This window comes from Ailuropoda melanoleuca, chromosome 8, assembly GCF_002007445.2.
Source record: "Ailuropoda melanoleuca isolate Jingjing chromosome 8, ASM200744v2, whole genome shotgun sequence".
Classification (NCBI taxonomy): domain Eukaryota; kingdom Metazoa; phylum Chordata; class Mammalia; order Carnivora; family Ursidae; genus Ailuropoda; species Ailuropoda melanoleuca.
In genome coordinates, this window is record NC_048225.1 from 53,883,234 (window position 1) to 53,903,487 (window position 20,254).

Consider the following 20,254-nt stretch of genomic DNA (forward strand, 5'->3'; position numbering starts at 1 on the left):
AAGCAGGCTCCCAGCAGAGAAGCCCGTTGTGGGGCTTGATCCCAGGACCCTGGGATCACGCCCTGAGCTGAAGGCAGAGGCTTAATGACTGAGCCACCCAGGCGCCCCAGAACAAGCTTTTTTTTTAAGATTTATTTATTTGAGAGAGAGAGAGAGTGGGGTGGAGGGGAGGGACAGAGGGAGAGGAAGAGAGAAACTAAAGCAGATTCTGCACAGGTGTGCAGTCCGATGCAGGGCTTGACACAGGGCTGAAAGCAGGGCTCAGTCTCAACCCTAAGATCACAACCTGAGCCAAAACCAAGAGTTGGGCACTTAACCAATTGCACCACCCAGGGACCCCGATATGGAACAGTCATTAAGTCATATTGTTAAGGGAAAAAGGCAAATCACAGTACGATGTGTATGGTATGATTCCATTTGTGTAAAAAGATGTGTGTGTGTGTTTCACTGTACACATGAGAAAAATTCTGGAATATTTGTCATACATGGTTATCTCTGGATGTTGAGATTAAAGGGAACTTTTCTTTTCTATATTTTTTAACTTTTTTTGGTAGACATGTTTTACCTTTGTAATAAGAAATAAAAAGCTAATTTTTAAATGGGGTTTGGAGTTAGACATAGATTCAATTCTTGGCCCTTTCACTTCCCAGCAATTCCATTTCTAGCAAATCATTTAGCCTAGCCGAACTTCAATTTCCTCAGCAGTAGAATGAGAGTAGTAATCCTTATTGTTCAGGGCTGTTAGAGATTTAGAGGCCCTATGTACAAAGCACCTGACCATAAGCTTGGCCTAATCCAGTGGGAACCCAGTAAATGACCATTGTTAACATCTTTCTCTTACGTCCTTCACTAGTAACTGATTCTCTCTTTCTCCTCTCCCTATAGAGGCATTTCATACATTTCCAACCTTAAAGGAACTGGAACTTGCATTTAATGGAATCAAAACAGTTTATGTGAAATATGGAGATTTTAAGTCCTTGCAAGTAAGTTGGAGGTAGGGAGTTTTTGGTGCCCACCTGTTTCCCTACAAAGAATGGGTATGTAGGTCTCTACTGGTTATAACTGTTGGGAAGGAGTTCTCTGAGCCTTTTCAGCCAGACTCTTGCTTCGCAGCAGTCCTCTGCAGAGGGTGGTGGGGTTGGTGGTGATAATGAGGGTAGTGGTAGTGGCAGCAGTGGCAAATAGGTGAGACTATATCATACCTATGGCCATTGTGCGTGGTTCTAGAAAATAAATGCCAAACATCACGCCAAAGGAGTCTGTGCAGAAAATTGAGTTTAAACAAAGTACTATAGGAAGCAGAAATTGAGGGGAAATCTGGATCCATTGGGGGTTGAGGAGCCTTGGAGGTTAAGTGCTAGGCACAGTCGATTGGACCAGCTGAACTAGAGGCATTATGGACTGATGCCGGAGACCCATCCTGGTCCAAATGAGCCAGATTGGCTCCAGTGGGCTCAGGTAAGGGAGGCTAAAGCCTAGTCTCTAGGCCCAGAGGTGACTGTGAGATAAAACAGGAATCCTGTGAGTTCTATAGCACACTCTTGACATTTGTACATCCATAGCTGTTCTCCAAACCCCAGATTCAAAAATACAGAAAGATTCATTTGCATTTTTAGCTTTCTCCTAAATTAAATTTCCTGTGGTGATGCATTTTCTCTGCATCTTCTCACACTTCAAGTTCATCACCTCCTCAACTTCCACGAAAATTTTAGGGCCATTTTTCACAAAGCAACAAAGCTTTTGTCATTCTCTGAAAGTCACTGCATGCATGGAGATTAGAGTTGGAGCAAGGTGTGGGGCTGGGCATCTGGCCAGGCTCATTGACTGAATAAGGGGCTCTTCCCCTGTGTTGGCCTTAGAGTACAAGTGTTTTAGATCCAGATCTCAGCAGAATGTCTGTGCGTCATAAGCCTTGGGATTGACCCCAAAGAGTTGATAACTTAAATTATTTAATCTACCAACATCAAGGGTCAGCCACTCTTCACCAAAGCCTCACTTAACTTAGTCTTGCCAGAGAGAGAGAGAGAGGGAGTTCTTCCACAAGAGTGAATATTTCAGACTTGATGGCCTTTGTATGCCAAAATTTTAAAAAGCTTTAACTGCTTGGGATGGCAATCTTCTAAAATCGATGATATGTCCTTTTGTTCTTAAAACATGCCTTACTATATGTAATGGTAACTTCTCTCCACGGTTTCAAGTTCAGATTGAGGATGGGGTGATTTACTATGATTTGGAACAGGAGGTATCCTCAGATTTGTCAAGGCAGCAGAGCTCTTGAAAGTCCAATAAAACAGAGAAAGTGTAAATTGACAACAACTGGTATAATTTTTTGCTATGTTAAAAAACATTTTATGCTCGATTTTAGTATAAACAGTGGGAAACGGATTCCAGATGCTAGAGCTACGGGGAGCCATTTCCTTTACCTACAGGCCTGGGAGCTTCTTATGAACTTCCATTCTTTTTATTATGTTACTTTTTTAAAAAAAGTAGTTATTTGTGTGTGTCATGCATTGTCATGCGTTGTGCCAGGCGTCTTGTCTTCCTCACCCCTGCTATTTCAAATCCCTATTTCAAGTGTCCATGGGCCCTGGGGAGGGGACATGACTATAGGCTCTGGGCCCACAGCTGACTAGCTTGGATCTACTGATGGATCATGATTGACTTAGATGCCCTATGTCTTAGTTTGATAGCTTCTGATAAAGATTGTTTATCCAGCAGACCCAGCCTTACCCAAAGGAATTTATTTACATAAGAGAGCAGACCAAAGTCACGATGTCGAATATAAATGAGAAGAGGAATCTCTTGGCTAATCATTTGTTTCTATCTCTGTGATTTACAAGGTCTCTCTAAGAAAAAGCATAAAACTGTCAAAAGTCCTGAATTTGCAGTTCACAGTAATGAATACTTCGATGTGTAATAAAACTTGATATGACTCAGCAGATGCAGGTTAGGAATCTTTTGTTCTTGTTTGCCAGAAAGGCTGCCACCCGAGCAATAGAATTCTTCAGCAGTAAATTTAGAAAAACTTAACTTTGCCATGATTTGATTTTCTGTATACCGGTCTGAAAAAGGCTCAACTGGAACCCTGCCTGAGAGTCAGGAGACCTTGTTTCTTGTCTTGGTGCTGCCACTATTTTGACATAGCTCCTTGGCCACATCACTTCCTTTCTCTGGGACTTAAGCATCCCTCTCTGCAGATTCTCCATCAGCTGTGAAGTTCTGCGACCTGTGATTCTAAGACTATTCATTTCTTTGAGCTGCCCTTAATTCTGTGGAGAGCAAATTTGGCCTCAACATTAAGTAGCCAAACCAGCTAGGACAAGGGTCAGCAAACTTCTTCTGTAAAGTGAATGTTTGAAGCTTAGTGGTCTGTATGGTCATAACCAGTCACAACTGTCATAACTAGTCAACTCTGCTGTTACCGAAGGAAAACAGCCACAGATACTATGTAAACAAGCGAGCATGGCTGTGTTGCAATAAAACTCGATGATGCTGAAATTAGAATTTCACATAATTTTCACATAGTAATCGTCACTTGATCTTTTTTCAACCATTTAAAAGCATAAAAATTATTCTTAGCCCACAGGCCACACAAAACAGGAGCAGGATGGAAATGGAGGAGAGGTGTTAGTTTACCAACTCCCGAGCTAGGACACTGATGAAACAGCGCAGTGTGGTTGGAATGGAAAGTGAAACACACTAGAGTAGTGATAGAGGAGCCTGGAGAGGTAGGAGAAGAGAGACTGTGGGAAGCCTTGGGAGCCTCACTAAGGAGTTTGAAGTATCCAGTGGATGATAGGTATAGCTGCTGCTTGAAGCATGAGTTGAAGGGAACAGTATGAGAGATATTAAGGAGACAGGATCGTAGGTCTTATTGACTGCCCACATATGGGTACGAGGGAGAGGATTTTCCCCACCTTTACCTATAATTATTGAGCCAGCTTTCTAGGTCTTCCTCCTTAAGGGTTTCTCTCTTGGCCCCTGCCAAGTGGAATCACCCCTTTGCGTGAACTCTCAAAACTTGGAATTTGCTGATGGCAGCATGAAATCAGCACTCCTTTGGTGCTTGGCACCTTTCACAGCCTCCCCAGTCTTATCAAACCCTTTGTTATACCATGGACTCTAGTCATACCCAAACTATTTGCAGTTCTTAGGACAAGGTAGGCTACCTCCTGTCTCCCAGCTGCACTGCCTGTCTTTTTGCCTTTAACAATTTGGTGAATACCAACTAGTCTCTGAGGACAGCTCAAGTGTCACCTGCTGTGGGAGGCCTGCTGGATCCTTTGGCAGAGCGGACTATTCCTGTCTTTGTGCCGCCAGTGGTCTGTGTTCAGACCTCTATGCCAGCAGCATTGCTACTTAGTAGACACGTATATGTGTCTAGCTGACCAGCTAGGCTGTGAGCTAGCGGAGGACAGACTGGTACAGAGTGAGCCTTCAGCATATGGTCCTTGAACGAAGAGATGGTTGTAATGATGACAGCCAGCATTACCTAAGCACTTACTATGTGGCAGACTCATGCTAAAGGTTTTATTTACATAATATCTCATAAGAATTCATTATTTCTATTTTACAGAAGCTCAGGTTAGGTAATTTGCCCAAATCACACACTTGACCAGTATTTAAACTCAGGTCTACAGAACCCATCAATTGATTACTAGAGTGGAGTCAGACCAAATCCAGACTTCTCTGGCAGTGACCTACAGCCATTTGTTTATGTGTCTGACTGACGTGTAACACTGATTTGGTCATCCGGCTGGGTAACATCCTGAAATGTCCCGATTCAATAGGTTTCGATGAGTGTGTGTGGATAGAGGGGGAGGAAAGGAAGCAGACTTATACATGAGAGCTAAAGTGAGTGTCTAGAGCGGCCCAAAAGAGAAGGAATAAAGATTGGGTTGATATCATTTATCCCAATTGTCTTTGTCTTTGTAGATAGAAACTCAGTTTCCTGACTGGCCCCTGACCCAGTCAACTATCTCGTGAATCTAGGTGGCCAGTTAGAAGTGGTCAATAGTGACAGTTTGGGTCATTGCCCTCATAAGCCAGTTCATTTCAGCTGATTTTTTATATGCACCTACTATGTACCAAGTCCTACACTAGGTTACAATGATACAGTGATACAGTAGTATGGCCTGTGACCAGGGAGTTTATGGTCTAGCCTACCATTGCGTGCCAGGACTATGCTAGGCACATCCATGCACCAACATCCTTATTCCTCAGATGTGTACCCACGTATCAGGCACCTGGTTGACCATGAGAAGTATCCTAGGTAAAGTACTCAAATTCAGGGGAGAGAGAGATTCCATCTGGCTGGGAAATTAGGAAAGGATTTATAAGGAGGCAGCTTTTGAGTTGGCCTTCTGGGCCTTAGATTCAGATACATGGAGAGTGAAAAGCTCTCCTGGTTGAGTGAAAAGCTCAAGGAAAGATCTCTAGGTAGGGTGGTGCAGGGAATGGGGAAGGAATCTGGTCAGCACCACAGGATAAATCAAGATTTACAGGGGGAGCTAAGGCTAGCAAATAGGCCAGGCACTGACTATAGTAGGCCTTGAATGTTAATCCAGAGAGTCAAGAAGGTTTTAGGCTTATGAGTGATGGGGTTGCCTAGAAGGTTAAAAAAAAAAAGGAGTTAGCTCCCACCTCATGTATGAGCGTCATTGTCATGCCTAGTACCTCTGTTCTCCCATCTTTTATCTTTGTACCATAGTTTCTGGACCTTTCCTTCAACAGCCTGACTACAGAGGCCATTTGTGATCTGGGGATTCTGCCACACCTCCGTGTCCTGCTCCTTACAGGCAACGGGCTCACCTCCCTGCCACCCAATTTGGCTGTCACAGAACAGTAAGTACTACATCCTAGGGTCTGTCCTGTGTGTTCCCTCATGAACTTTTGGGTGCAAGTGTGCAAGGAAATAGCCCAGAGCAGCTCCGAAGTGCTATGAAGACAGCTATGAGTGCTCAAACCAGGGGAAATGCTGCCTACTAAAGCTCCCAAGAAAGGCAGTCATGGGAGCAGGGTCCTGAAGAATGATTAGGCCTCAGATGGGTGTCATCACACCCTGCTGTGCTGTTAGGAGACACTCAGGTATCTAGCAATTCACTTTCCCTGTCTCTGATTGGTCATTGGTAAATTATGGCTGTTGCTCTTGCCACGCTATTCCCCTTCACAAACCTACTAAGCTTTGTATGTTCCCATTCTGCACCTTGGTTCAGGCTATGCCTTCGGACCAGAATGTGTAATAATGCTAATGCCGTATACATCGTGCTTACTATGTGCCAGACACTGTTCTCAGCACTAAGTACATATTAACTCATTTAATTCTAAAAGCAGCCCTATGAAGTAGGTGTTCTATTATTATCCATGTTTTATAGATGAGGAAATTGTGGCACAGTTATGTTAAATAACTGCCGATAAGTGACTGAGCCAGAATTTAACGAAGTCCGTCTGACTCCAAAGACCATGCTTATGACCATTATGTTTTCTTCTTATGTGGATTCTGCATGTTTTCAAGGGTCTGCTCAGACCCTCCTCCTTTCCCTATCAGAAGCCTTCCCTGACTGCTTTATTTATTTATTTTTTTTTTTAAAGATTTTATTTATTTGACAGAGATAGAGACAGTCAGTGAGAGAGGGAACACAAGCAGGGGGAGTGGGAGAGGAAGAAGCAGGCTCATAGCAGAGGAGCCTGATGTGGGGCTCGATCCCATAACGCCGGAATCACGCCCTGAGCCGAAGGCAGACGCTTAACCGCTGTGCCACCCAGGCGCCCCCCCCCCGACTGCTTTAGACCATACTTCTTCCTTCCTTCCTTCTCTAAGCATCTGTTGCATTTAATGTTTTCCCTCTTACTTTAGAAGTTTATATGTTCTATTGTGACTTTGTCTCATAAATATGTAAATATATGAAAATAGATAGATAAATGGATGAGAGTCTCCCAAAAGGATTGCAAGCACTATAAAGACAGAGGCTCTGTCTTCGTCATCATTGCTCTGAAGCCCCTGGATGAGGATGCAGTGCTTTTGCACAAGTACGTATTCAGTGGAAGTTAGCCAGTTTAGAGATGGTGAAGGCGAAAGTCATGGTGATAACGTTTGTTGTGATGATGGCAGATGTGATGGAGTTTATAGTGATGATAGTGGTTGGTTAGTTACCCAAGGGGTTTGGATAGTAGTAATGATCATTACATTAGGGATTTCATTAGGCTCCTTTTGTTTGCAAGTGACAGAAGTCAGCTTAAGCTAGCTTATTCAAAAAGGGAATTTATGGCCACCTGAGTGGCTCAGTCAGTTGAGCATCATCTCCTGGTTTTGGCTCAGGTCATGGTCTTGGGGTCATGAGATCAAGCCCACATTGGGGTCTGCACTCAGTGGAGAGTCTGCTTAAGAATTTGCTTCCTGGGACGTGTAGGTGGCGCAGTGGTTAAGCGTCTGCCTTCGGCTCAGGGCGTGATCCCAGTGTTCTGGGATCGAGCCCCACATCAGGCTCCTCCGCTGGGAGCCTGCTTCTTCCTCTCCCACTCCCCCTGCTGTGTTCCCTCTCTCGCTGGCTGTCTCTATCTCTGTCAAATAAATAAATAAAATCTTAAAAAAAAAAAGAATTTGCTTCCTCTCCCTCCACCCACGTGCGTTCTCTTTCTCTCTCGCAAATAAAGAAATAAATCTTAAAAAAACAAAACAGAAAGGGAATGTATTGGCTCATATACTGTGAGGTCCAGAAGTCCTAATTGGATGCTGGGTTCGCTGATGGCTGGACACAGGCGCACAGGATGTTGTCAGGGCTCTGCGTACATCTCTGTATTTCTGAAGCATGTGTGTAACCTCTGTCTCGTCTTTCTCTCAGTCACTTTCTCAGGCACACGCACACACCTTTTTTCCCTCGGTGTTGGCTTCATCTTCGGCAGGCTTTCTCTATGACCAGACACACGTTGGTCAGGGTCTAGTCAGGAATAAAAAACCATTCGAGGTACTGCAAATTGAGGGGCGTTAATTATTTTTCATGGGGAGAGATAATAGTTGGCATTTTATTATGGGAAATTTCAAACACACATAGAAGTAGAGTCAATGGCAAAATGAACTTCCATGTACCTGTCACCTAACAATTATTGACTGACAGTTCGGAGGTCACAGCCAATCCTTCATCTGTACCCCACCACACCCAATCTTATTCCTTTTTTTTTTAAGGTTTTATTTATTTATTTGACAGATCGAGCAAGAGAGCACAAGCTGGGGGAGTGCCAGAGGGAGAGGGAGAAGCAAGCTGTCCCCACTGAGCAGGGAGCCTGACATGGGCCTCAATCCCAGGACCCTGGGATCATGACCTGAGTTGAAGGCAGACCCTTAGCCTACTGAGCCACCCAGGTGCCCCCCCTTCAATTATTCTTAGGAAAAATCTCAGACATATCCACCTATAAATGAATACAGCAGATTTGTATAATTTCACCTGTAAATAATCCAGTGTATACCTCTAAAAGATAAGGACTCTTGAAAAAAAAATCATAATCACAGTACCTTTATTCTATTTATTAGCAACAATAAATAGAGGGAATTGGTTACATAGGCGGTGGCAGGGCTGGGAGAGCAAGAAGGAAGAGGTGGATACCCAGAGATCAGGTGCCCCCACACTCCTGGACTGGGGCGCACGAGCCTGTCCCTGCTGCTGGGCTTTTACAGAGCTTGCTGCTGTGGTTCTAGATCGGCCGCAGGTGTGCCGCTCAGTCAGGGCTGGAACCTCCACCAGCACGGATGCCGGTGCTGCAGTGCTGCTGCCGCCAGCACACTCCAGAAACCAAATGACAGAACTGCTTCTCCCCCTGTGCTGGCATGCCGGTCTCACCAATCCCTCCCTTGGCAGGATCTCACTGGAAGCCAGTTGGAAAGGTGGTCTGGGAAGTGTAGTTCAGCAGTGGCCCCAGCCCCTTATAATGCATAGCAGAGCAGGGAGTAAAGGAATAAAGTTCAAGAGCAAACAGGCAGGTGACTGGTGCCACCCAACCCTTGGAAACCCAGCATCTCCTCTCCTCCTTCTCTCCATGTTTAATTTCCTTACACTGCTAGCAACCACGATATGCTTTCATTTTACATGAAGGAACTTTTCCTCTTCCACGAAGACTTTCACCGTCTTCTATAAAGGGATGAGACACCATTCCATCAATCATTGTATCCATTTCTGGATGATATTATTTTCTCTTCTAAAGCAATCACAGTGCCATGTGGATATTTTGTAACCTAAAAACTAAGTTGCAAAGTCATTCACCACTAGCAATTTACACACACATAACAAGCAGGGAAGAAAATATACATATTTGCTATGATAATCTCTTCTTAACTGGTCAGGAGGCCATCGTACATATTTATGAATCCTTCTTCCATCACCTACTTAATGTTTCCTTCTCCCTTATCTAGCACCTTGGCTGTTTGGGCTCTTTAACTGGCATGCTATCCTAAATGATCATTCCTGAAGGATCAGAGTTATGAATGCTTTTTTATTGGGTTGTGGTAGTCTTCTATTAATGCTTTTTAAAATCATGGTAATATATACATAACATAAAATTTACCATCTGAGCTGTTAAAAAAATTTTTTTAAATAATCTCTGTACCCAACATGGGGCTCAAACTCACGACCTGACATCAAGAGTCAGGTGTTCTACTGACTGAACCAGCCAGGCGTCCCCTATATTAACCATTTTTAAATGTACAGTGACATTCACATAAGTACCTTCACATTATTGTCCTACCATCACCACCATCCGTCTTCAGAACTCTTTTCATCTTGCAAAAATTCCATTAACTTTGACTAATGGACATGACACTTCCAAGAGGTACACCTTATAATTCCCTGCATTCCAGTCATATTTCTTTTTGTCCTCAAGGTATAACAGCAATCATACCTACTTTTGATAATCAGTATCAATCACCCAGCCAATATAGTAAGCTCCTCTTTTTCTGTCTATTGGTTTAGTGGCTTGAGGAACCCAAGTGGCCAGTAGCAATCTCAACTTCTAGTTAAGAGAAAGTATTCTTTGTGTCCCCTGGAAAAGTATTCCTCCCTAGGCAACTAAGATCTCTACTTGCAGGAAAGGAAGCAAAAAATTCTGCAACTGGATGATTGTAAGAAGATCTGTTCTCATTTCTTTCCATTAAGTCCTAGATCTTACATTCTGATTATGAGACAAATAGCATCAGTATTGGTTGCTGGTTTTTGTGAAACCTTATCCTATAAGTAGTCGGAGCCCCAACTGCACAGGGGGTAGTCTCTTAGCTGGTGCAATAAATAAGTTGTTAAAAAACCACTTTACCTTTCTGTTATCAGCTACTTCGACATGATGGGGTACATGGTAAAAGAGTGAATTCCATGTTTATGGGCTCATTATTACACTTATTTGCTATCAGATGTGTTCCATGGGTAGAAGCAGTGTTATGTGAGGTACCAGGGTAAAGAAGAAGACATTCTATAAGTCCCCAGATGGTGATGCTGGTAGAATATCAGGGAATGTAAATCTATATCCAAAATACGTGCTTATTCTGTTAAGCAAAATAAATCACTGCTCGTCTTATGAAGGAAGGTGCTCACTGTAGTCATCCTCCCACTAGACGGCTGGCTAATTCTTTCAGAAATGATGCCATGTTAGGGGCTCAGCATTGGCTTCTGCTATGGCAGTGTGGGTACTCAGCAGGGGCGGTAGCCAGATCTGCTCTGGTGAGGGGATGTGTGTAACCTCCATGCCTCTGCTAAGGCCATTTTGTAAGCACTAGGGTATCCGAGGAAAGAGGCCAACTGACTCCATGGAATGGGTCATCTTGTCCACCTGGTCATTGAGAGTCTCCTCTAAAGTGGGTAGCCTTTGGGAAGCATTCACATGGAAGGCAAATAATCCTCATCCATTCTGACAGGTCCTTTCACATAATTTCCCCTTACACCTCCCTGTCAGCAGTTTTACGTTATTTTTTTTTTCCAAACTTGGACTGTTTAGCTAAACCATCAGCCACTGCCCATGAATCAGCACAAGCTAAACAGTCAGATATATTGCTCTAAGTTTTACCTATTGGGAGGACTTCTCTTCCTTTGTCTTTCAGAGTCACCCCCATATAAAGTTGTAATACTGTAACAGCCTAGCTTTAGCATCAGCATATCATGCACAGTCATTTGTAAACCCAGCTAAGGGGTTTTCTCCTACCTCAGCTGCTCATAGAACCTTAGTTGCGCATTTATGGAGAGCTAACAGTACAGCGGGGATAGGCGTCATAGGAATCTGAGCCATATTCCTTCACACGATTTTTCCGCGTCCTTCACACGACTTGCTTGAGCTGGATCTCACATGTTGCTTTCACTTGATGAGGGAATTCTGCTGCACATTCAGTTCACGATGAGCCGGGCAGGTCACATGGTCACTTCGTGTTCCTGTGATCAGCTGTTCAGTCTTCATCAACATGGGGTAGTAAGCCAGAAACTATTTTTCAAAAGGAAAATAGTTATCCACAGAATAGGGCATAACTTTGGGGTGCCTGGGTGGCTCAGTTGGTTAAGCGTCTGACTTCAGCTCAGGTCATGATCTCGGGGTGCTGGGATGAAGCCCTGCATCGGGCTCCCCGCTGGGCAGGGAGTCTGTTTGTCCCCTCCCTCTCCCTCTGCTCCTCCCCCTGCTTGTGCTGGCTCTCAAATAAAAAAAGAATAGGGCATAACTTTACTCAAAAATTATTCTGCAGGGGTGTCTGGCTGGCTCATTTGGAAGAGTGTTTGACTCTAGATCTTGGGGTCATGAGTTTGTGCCCCATGCGGGGTGTAGACATTACTTAAAAAAAAAAAACTTAAAAAATAATTCTGCAGTTGGGCCCTATAAAAGGCTCTGTTCATAGAGAGACCACATAATCTATCCATCTAACTAGGACAAACTTGAGAGGGGAAAGGAACACTATTAATTATTTTGGCGAAAACCCAGCGTGTCCTTGAAAACCAGGATGTGTGGTAACCCTGTACTATACAGCACACCTATTTGCCTTAGACATTTAGAGCACGGTTGGACTTGCTGAGTCATATTGCCCAACACCTTTGGCCAATGACATAATGCCCAGAGAGCAGCTTGCACTGCAGTTAGACCCCACACAAAACTGGCATCCTCATGGGATACTCAGTAAATGGATCAGAACAGCACAAATATTTGATACATTGCTTCCCAAGTCCAAAACGGCCAACAAAGCTTTGTGCCTTTTTCTTTCTTTTTTTTTTTAAAGATTTTATTTATTTATTCAACAGAGATAGAGGCAGCCAGCGAGAGAGGGAACACAAGCAGGGGGAGTGGGAGAGGAAGAAGCAGGCTCCTAGCAGAAGAGCCTGACGTGGGACTCGATCCCATAACGCCGGGATCACACCCTGAGCCGAAGGCAGACGCTTAACCGCTGTGCCACCCAGGCGCCCCTGTGCCTTTTTCTTAAGTAAGAGGTGGTGCAAGGGGAAGGATTATGTCTTTCACATTGGAGGTATATCCCAGCATGCTCCCAGATACCTGGCCATCAAGAAAATTAATCAAGGTGGTAGGTAGTTCCTTGAATTTTTGTGGGGTCTCCCTCCATCCTCGGACACACATGCATCTTACTAAATCATCTGAGTATTTGCAACTTCCTGCTCATCAGGTCCAATCAACATGAGGTTCTGTGCCATACCGAAACAGACTGGCAACAGATGTGTAATAGATTATGACAGGCTGAAAGAGGTGATGCGGCCCTGAGAAAAGAGGGCAAAGATGTACTGTTGTCCCCATCAGGCAAAAGCAGACTGCTCCTGGCAGTTCTTGTTCATCGGTAAAGAGAAAGAAACATTTGATGGGTCCTTTGCTGTATCCCGAGTGCCAAGGGCTGTGTTGATGTACTGGAATAAGGAGAGTCCACATGTGGGGCAGCAGCGAAACTGGAGTCACCACTTAATGATTAAATCTGCAGTAACGTGTAGTCGTTCTTCATGATCTGTCTTCTACACAAGCCAAATAAACAAGTTAAGCAGGAATATCGTAAGACTTGATATCCTTTTATCTTTATTGTCTTTAGTGACGGCAGTCATCTCTGTAATTACCTCAGGGATACAGAATAAATTTAGGCTTGCGGTTCTAGAAGCAGATTTCCTAGGGCTTCAATTTGTCCCTTCCTTCTATAATAGTCTTTACTTTGTTGGTCAGTAAACAAATGTGGTTATTCTGTCAGTTGCTAGGTATGTCCATTCTAATTATATATTCAGGAACTGGGGAGATAACCACAAAGTAGGCTGATGACTTCACTGAGTTCATTCACAGGCTAAATTTCCATTCTTCCATAATCCCCTATTTGGAGTGATAGACCACCATACCTTTCATATCCACAGACAGCACCAATGGCAGATATTGTCTAGTAATCCTTGAAAGGCCTCGTTTAGGACTGTCTGATAGAATTTTCTGCAGTGTTGGCAGTGTTCTATATCTGCATTGTCCAATATGGTAGCCACCTGAAATATGAGCAGTGTGACTGAAGAACTGAAATTTTGTTTTTATTTAATTGTTTTTAATTTAAATGTAAATAGGAAACTGGGTAAGAGGCTGTGACTCTCCCTTTGGGCAACCCAAATCATTTTTATGCTCCCCAGCTCTAGATATTTTTTTGATTGTATAGTTTATGCATAATTATTTGGAGATAGGTTTCAGTCTCTGCTAGTTCACACCTCCCCCTAGGATTTAGTCCTTACAGCAGGGCAGTTTATCAGGAATCCCCATCTCTGGTGCACCCTGGACTCTTGCCCCTAGACTAGCAAGGTTGTCAGAATCTCTGCTCAGCATCTCAGCCTCTCTGCCATTTCTGGAGTCATCAGGTAGCCGTAGGGGAAAAGAGACCCCAAATGTTGCAAGATCGCCTTTGATTTCCTTCTTTTTCCAAATCTTAGCCCCCTAATTTCTCACAGCTTGTTAGTTCCCAGATGCCTTAAAGAAAATTGTTTTTAATATATATATTTTGTCTGGATTTTCTAGTTTATACTCAAGGGAGAGTTGGCCCACATTATTTAGTCTGAAATACCATAAACCTTTCCATTTATTTTGGCCAGGTGCCTAGGGGTACTCAGTATGGAACCATTTTAAAATAAACTAAACTAAACTAGCTGGATATTCTCTGAGCCACTCCGATGATACAAATTTGGCCTACAGTTTTGCAAGAGGACCAGTCTGCCCTCCTCTTCCCTTCTTTTCATTCTGTGGCAGTCTTTCCCTAGCTGTGGGATGAGGAGCGCGGGGTTAGTGCTAGTTCTCGCTCTCCTGAGTGTAGGATCCTGTGTGTGGGGGGGGTCTCCAATTACATGCTGTTTCAACAAGATCAGCAAGAGTCTAAAAGGCAAATGTGCCTTCTTGTGCTTGGTTTCTGTCTCTGGATTTTTAGATTGTGGCATACTACAGCATTACTGTCTTCACATCATCTTATATGTTTTTAAATGATGGATCTTTTTTCTTTTTAGGTTTTATTCATCATTTTAATTGTTTTCAGTGGGAAGCCTTGTTGCATAAAGTAAGGCAAGTCTCCACCCCTAGGTATTTCTATTTCCTTATATATAAGATGGGGAGAATAAATGTACTCCTACTTACATCAGAGCATCGGTTGAAATCATTGTGCTTTGAAAGCTATGCGGCTCCAAACAAGTATTTCTGTTATTTTCGTCCCACTTGCCTGTCCACATTCAAAATGTTCTGTGGATTCCTCTTCTTCTGCTAACCCCTTCAATGTTGATGGTCCTCAGTTGTCCACTCTCAACCCACTGTTTTTCTTAATTTTTATCATCTTTTTTTATGGTTTCATCCCTTCCCAAGTCTTCTTTATATCTCTGCTTCACATCCATCTTCTGAGCTACGAGCCCATATATTTTGCTTCATCATACCAAAGTCATCACATATATGCCCGTGCTAAGATCTCCTCCTCCTGTGTCCCTGGCCTCAGTGACCGGAGCTGCTGTCCATCAGCTGTGCAGTTGTCCCAGTGAGAAACGTGGGCAGGGGCATCAGCCTGCATTCTTCCCTCCCTCACCCCGCACAGCCATTCAGTAACCAGAGGCTATGAATTGTGCTTCCTGAATGTTTCTCAACCTTGGCCCTTTCTGTTCCCTCCTGTTTAGTCTGGCCGTAGCCCATCAACACAGCCCCTGCTACTTGGGATACAGCTATGGACCTGTCACATTTTTCTTTCTCTTTATTGCCTCCCAACCCACCCTCTTTACCGTCAGCCAGAGAGCTGTTTCTAAAAGGCACCTCTGATTCCATCACCACCCTGCTCAAAGCCCTTCAGCAGCTTGTTCTAAAGATAAACACCATTAACATTGATCACAAGGCTTTTCATGACCTGACTCTGCCTGCTTCTGCATCCTCCTTTCTCTTCACTTTTTTCCATTTCACCACATACCTCATCTATTCTGAACTATTTGTGTCTCCATTTCTGGATAGATCACATGACTGTCTCTGTCTGGGTGAGTTAGGGGGATCATATCCGACCTACTCCATCATCGGCCTGCCCTATTACTTGTTTGGATCGGCATCTGAGACATCGGGTCTCCCATGAGGCCTATTCCCCGTTCCCCTTGGACCCCTCTCAGGCTTGACTGGCCCGGAGCAGAGGGGGATGGTTACCTTCTATTTTCTAACCACTGTTTTCCTTAAAATGCCACTAAAGGAACGCCAGCTTTTTTAGCCGCCATATCATAAGTCTTCTTTTACTCAAGCGAGTGGGGAAGCTACATCTCCCACATCCTGTGTCTGCGTGGTGCGTTTTCTGTATCTTATCACAGAAGCTGACCTAACATTTTCATGGACATTAGAGCTTGCTAAATCTCATCTGTTTTACTGCAGCTCTTTATCCAGTCTGTTCAGCAATATTTTTAGCCTCATGCAAAGTCTTACAATGTAAAATAAAAGAAATCCTCTTTCATCATGTAGATAGAGGAACTGACCGGGACCAGACATGCTCAACACCAGCTAGAAATCACCCAGCAAGCCAAGCAGCAGAAGCACCAGAACCAGAGGCCAGGGCTGCTGACCCCCATTCCCAAGCTGTTTCTAATACCACTTCCCAATTCCCATTCCTGAATCCAGTCACTGGGGCATACTCTTAGCTTCTAAAAAAAATTAGTCAAATCTATCGTATTTTAAATGGTATTAATTCCTTTTGCCAAGAGAAGGTATAATAGAAATAGCATCACTCTGAACAGCTGGAAACCTCAGCCTCTCCGTACAATAGACAATAGTCTCCTGCCGCTTCAAAGAGCTCTTCTCCCAAAACTGCCACGGGAAGGACCCAGTGGGAGAGCCTAATGCTTTCCTCAGAAGTCTTGCATCTTGTCCTCCTTACCCTCCTATTGACTACCTCCCTATTTTAAGACATCTGTTTTAGAGACAAAATGATTCTTTTTTATATGTTAGAATTAGGGTGATAATTTTAAAAGGCAAAACACTGCAACTTGTCACGAGAGACAGGACAGAGCCAGCTTCTCCATTACGGGGTGTAAGAGGAATTTTTTGAAGGCGTATTTTTTAGCTCTTCCACATCTGACTGAAGTAAAAAAGAGATTGGCCAATTAATTATAAATCAACAGAGCTGCTATGCACCCTCCTGTAACTGCTTTCAGGTAGAAATTAAAAATTTACTGCATGAAAGTCGGTCCTTTCAGGAGAGGAAAAGAGTCATCTGTGACCTTCAAATACCACGAACTAAAGGGCTTCTTTCCTTCTTGGTTGAGTGTTTTGAGTGTTTACTTGGGTGTGTGGAGGGGAGAGAGTTGGAGGGAGGAATGGAAACATGATTTGAGTCATCTGCCTTTGCGCGCTTAAAAAGAATTTCCTAGGGGCCCCTGACTGCCTCAGTTGGTAGAGCATGTGACTCTTGATCTTGGGGTTGTAGGTTTGAGCCCCGTATTGGGTGTAGAGATTACATAAAAAAAACAAAATCTTTTAAAAAAAAAAGTTGAAAAAAAATTAAAAAGAATTACCTAGGTCTCATCCACCTGGGGACCTAAATGAGGCCACATTGATGGTAGTACCTAAAATGCCACCACTTCCTGCCCCACCTGTGTGATTCAGGATCTCAGCCCATTAAATTCTACTCTCTGGTGTTTCTGGGACTCCTCAGAGAGTCTGAGTTTTAAAAGAGACTTCTCAACTCCCTACTGATGTGTGCATTTTATTAAGTTGCTTTAGAGGAGAGCCTCACTGCAGCCAGCCTACCTTACCCCACATGAATCAAAGCTGTGGTCCATGCCAAGGGTTCTATCTTCTGATGCTTCCATGGTTACCAATCCTTGGGGTGGTGCAGCATACCCAGGAGTCTGATCTGACCCAAAATTGTGCAGTCTTCTTTCTGCAGAATGTTTTCCCTCAACCTGGTCATACTTCGTTCTCTATGGTATTTTCCGTGAGCATTACTAGTGCCCCCCCTCCCCGTCCTACCCCAACCCAGTCTCACTGAGTCTGTCTGTGAATGTGTGCAACCTTTCTCCATACAGAAGACAGATTTGGGGAAGGGGTCAGTTGGGGAAGGAATTACACCTTCTGGTCCCTCTCTGCAGGGACGTCTCAGGGGCACTGGAGAAATTCCCAAGCTGGTTATGCCTCTTGATTGATTCCCTGTCCTCCATCTCTATTCCTACCGCATCCCTCCTTCCTGGGGATGGTGGAGTGCGTCCCCTGCCCTTGCTCTCTACCCAGGATCCCTTGCGCTCACAGGGAAGCATCCGCAACATCACTGACAAGCAGGAGGTACACCCTGAGGTTCCCAGCGCTGGAGACACTGATGCTGGATGACAACAAGCTCTCCAGCCCCAACTGCTTTGCCAGCCTGGCCGGGCTCAGAAGGTAAAGCCACAGTCCCCTCTCTGCAGGGCCCCCTAGCACCCCCAGCCTGGCCCACACCCTGAGTGCTGCTTGGGAATCCAGAAGGCCTGGGCTTAAATCCCAGCTGTGCGGCCGTGGGTGATTCACTTCTCCCTCTGAGCTTTAGCTCAGCCATTAAAGTGGGGCATCAGCAGGACATCTCTGATCAAGTGACTGGATTAGAAGCGGCAAAGAGAAAGGGAGGTAAAAGGAGATATTACCAGAGATAGGCTCCTGACTCCTGAGAGAGGGGACAGGAAAAAAAAATCGGAATCAGAAGGATAAGGTTAACTGCTGAATTCTACCTATTTGATTAAAGTAATGAAAATGCTGGCATTTAAGTGGTTAAGCTTTAGATTTCTGGAAAATTGACTTTGGATTCAACTACCATTTACTGGATACTACTTTGTGGTGGGCCATTTACATTGTCTTATTAATCTTCACAGGAACCTTGAAAGGTTAATGAATTATTATCCCCATTTTAGAGATAGGGATATTGAGGCCCAGAGAGGTTAAGTCACTGGCTCAAGGTCACACCAGAGGAGTAAGTGTCCAAGCCTGAATCCATGTTCTTTCCCTAAAGTTGCTTGGTAAATGCGCCTGAGATATCATTATTGCTGTGATTCTGTATTCACTTTCCTTAACTGAAGACTGAAGAAGTTAAGCCTGGACAAAAACAGGATTTTCCGGATCCCGTACCTACAGCAGTTTCAGCTCCGCGACGGGTCAGGGGACTGGGTTGGAGGCAGGGGGAGTCCCCAGAAAGAGCCCCATTCCATGCGACAGCCCAAGTCGTGGATGTTTGAGGCCTCAGACGAGCAACCAGATTATACTGTACTGCCCATGAAAAAGGATGTTGACCGGACAGGTGAGTGATGCCCCTTGTTCCAGAGACTCAAACCGCATGGTGGGAATAAACTTCTGACCGGTTATTCTGAAAGTCTGTGGCTCCCCGAGGCGCTGCTGCGCCAAAGCTGCGGGGCCTGGGAAGGTGGAGGCTGCCCGTGAATTATTTCAGTGACTTCCTAACTGATTCTCTGTTAAGATGCTTTTAAAATCCAATTAAAAGTAGATTTTTAAAAATCTCAAATAACAAGAAACGCAGAAGTAAGGCTTCCCAGAGATGGGTAATTCTGGGGTGCGTTGATATTCTCAAGGGATTCAGGTTCTTTCCATCCTCTTTCCTGCCATCCTTGGCCTGCTTGCTTGTCCTTGTAGGTCGCAAGATCACTGCCATGGTGCCAAGAACTGTATCCAAATGGCAGCATTAGAGGCAGAAGAGGATACAGAAATGTCACCTTTATTATAAAGCAAAATCTCTTTAATACATGAAGTGTATTTCTGGATTATATATTCTGCTTTACTGATCTAGTTATCTATTACTGTGCCAATATCACAGTGGGTTTTCTTAATATTCGTTTTAAATTGAGAAATAACCAACATAAAGTAAACATACAGAAATATTGCATACAGCTTGAATTTTTACATGCATACATACATCCTTTTAACCACCACCCGTATTACAATATAGAACATTTCCAGCCTCCCGTGTGGGATCCTCTTGATCAGTGCCTCCTCCAAGAATAATCACCGTTCTGACTTCTCTCACCAGCGATAGGTTTTGCCTGATTCAAAAGTTATGAATATGGAATTATACAGCTTGTGCTCTTTTGTGTCTGATTCATTTCACTCAACATTATGTCTGCCCGACTCATTCATGTCGTTGCATATATTGGTAGTTCACTATTTTTCATTTTCTTATGTATTCCAAGTTATTTACCCTTTTTACCGTTGATAGACATTTTGGTTTTTTTTGGTTTGAGGCTGTTACGGATAAAGCTACTATGAATATTCTTTTACATCTTTTAGTGGACTTAAGCACTCGCTTCTATTGGATATGTACCCAGGAATGGAACTGCTGGGTCATAGAGTATAAAAGTGTGTTTCACATTGGGGCGCGTGGGTGGCTCAGCCAGGTAAGCGTCTGCCTTGGCTCAGGTCATGATACCAGGGTCTTAGGATCGAGTCACATTGGGCTCCCTGCCCAGCAGGGATCCTGCTTCTCCCTCTCCTCCCTGCTTGTGCTCTCTCTACCTCCATCTGTCTGTCTCTCTCAAATAATCTTAAAAAAAAAAAAAAAAGTATGTTTCACATTAGTAAAAACTGCCAAGTATCTTTCCAATGCAGTTGGACAGTTTTCATCCCCATATTAATGTAAGAGATTTCATTTCCAGTTGCTCCATATCCTCATAAACACTTGGTAATGTGAGTCTTTTTAATTCTACCTGTTTTGGGCAGGTATGTAGCGGTTTCTCATGGTGGTTTTAATTTGCATTTCTTAAGTGACTAATGATCTTAAGTACCTTGCATATGTTTATTGCTCACTTTGACATCC

General features: G+C 43.9%; 1 protein-coding gene across 17 annotated transcripts in view; it reads left to right on the plus strand.

Moving 5' to 3' along the window:
- The window catches only part of XRRA1 (X-ray radiation resistance associated 1), a 57,993-nt gene that overhangs the window by 17,282 nt on the left and 20,457 nt on the right, over positions 1 to 20,254 (plus strand). For 11 of the 17 annotated variants that reach the window (XM_011219840.3, XM_034666339.1, XM_034666337.1 and 8 more), the window contains 4 exons: positions 886 to 983; positions 5,711 to 5,844; positions 17,695 to 17,841; positions 18,510 to 18,727. In XM_011219840.3, coding sequence (XP_011218142.1) covers positions 886 to 983; positions 5,711 to 5,844; positions 17,695 to 17,841; positions 18,510 to 18,727 — 597 coding nt within the window. The remainder of the gene's footprint in view (positions 1 to 885; positions 984 to 5,710; positions 5,845 to 17,694; positions 17,842 to 18,509; positions 18,728 to 20,254) is intronic. The other 6 variants (XM_019795376.2, XM_034666341.1, XM_019795375.2 and 3 more) reach the window with 3 other exon arrangements.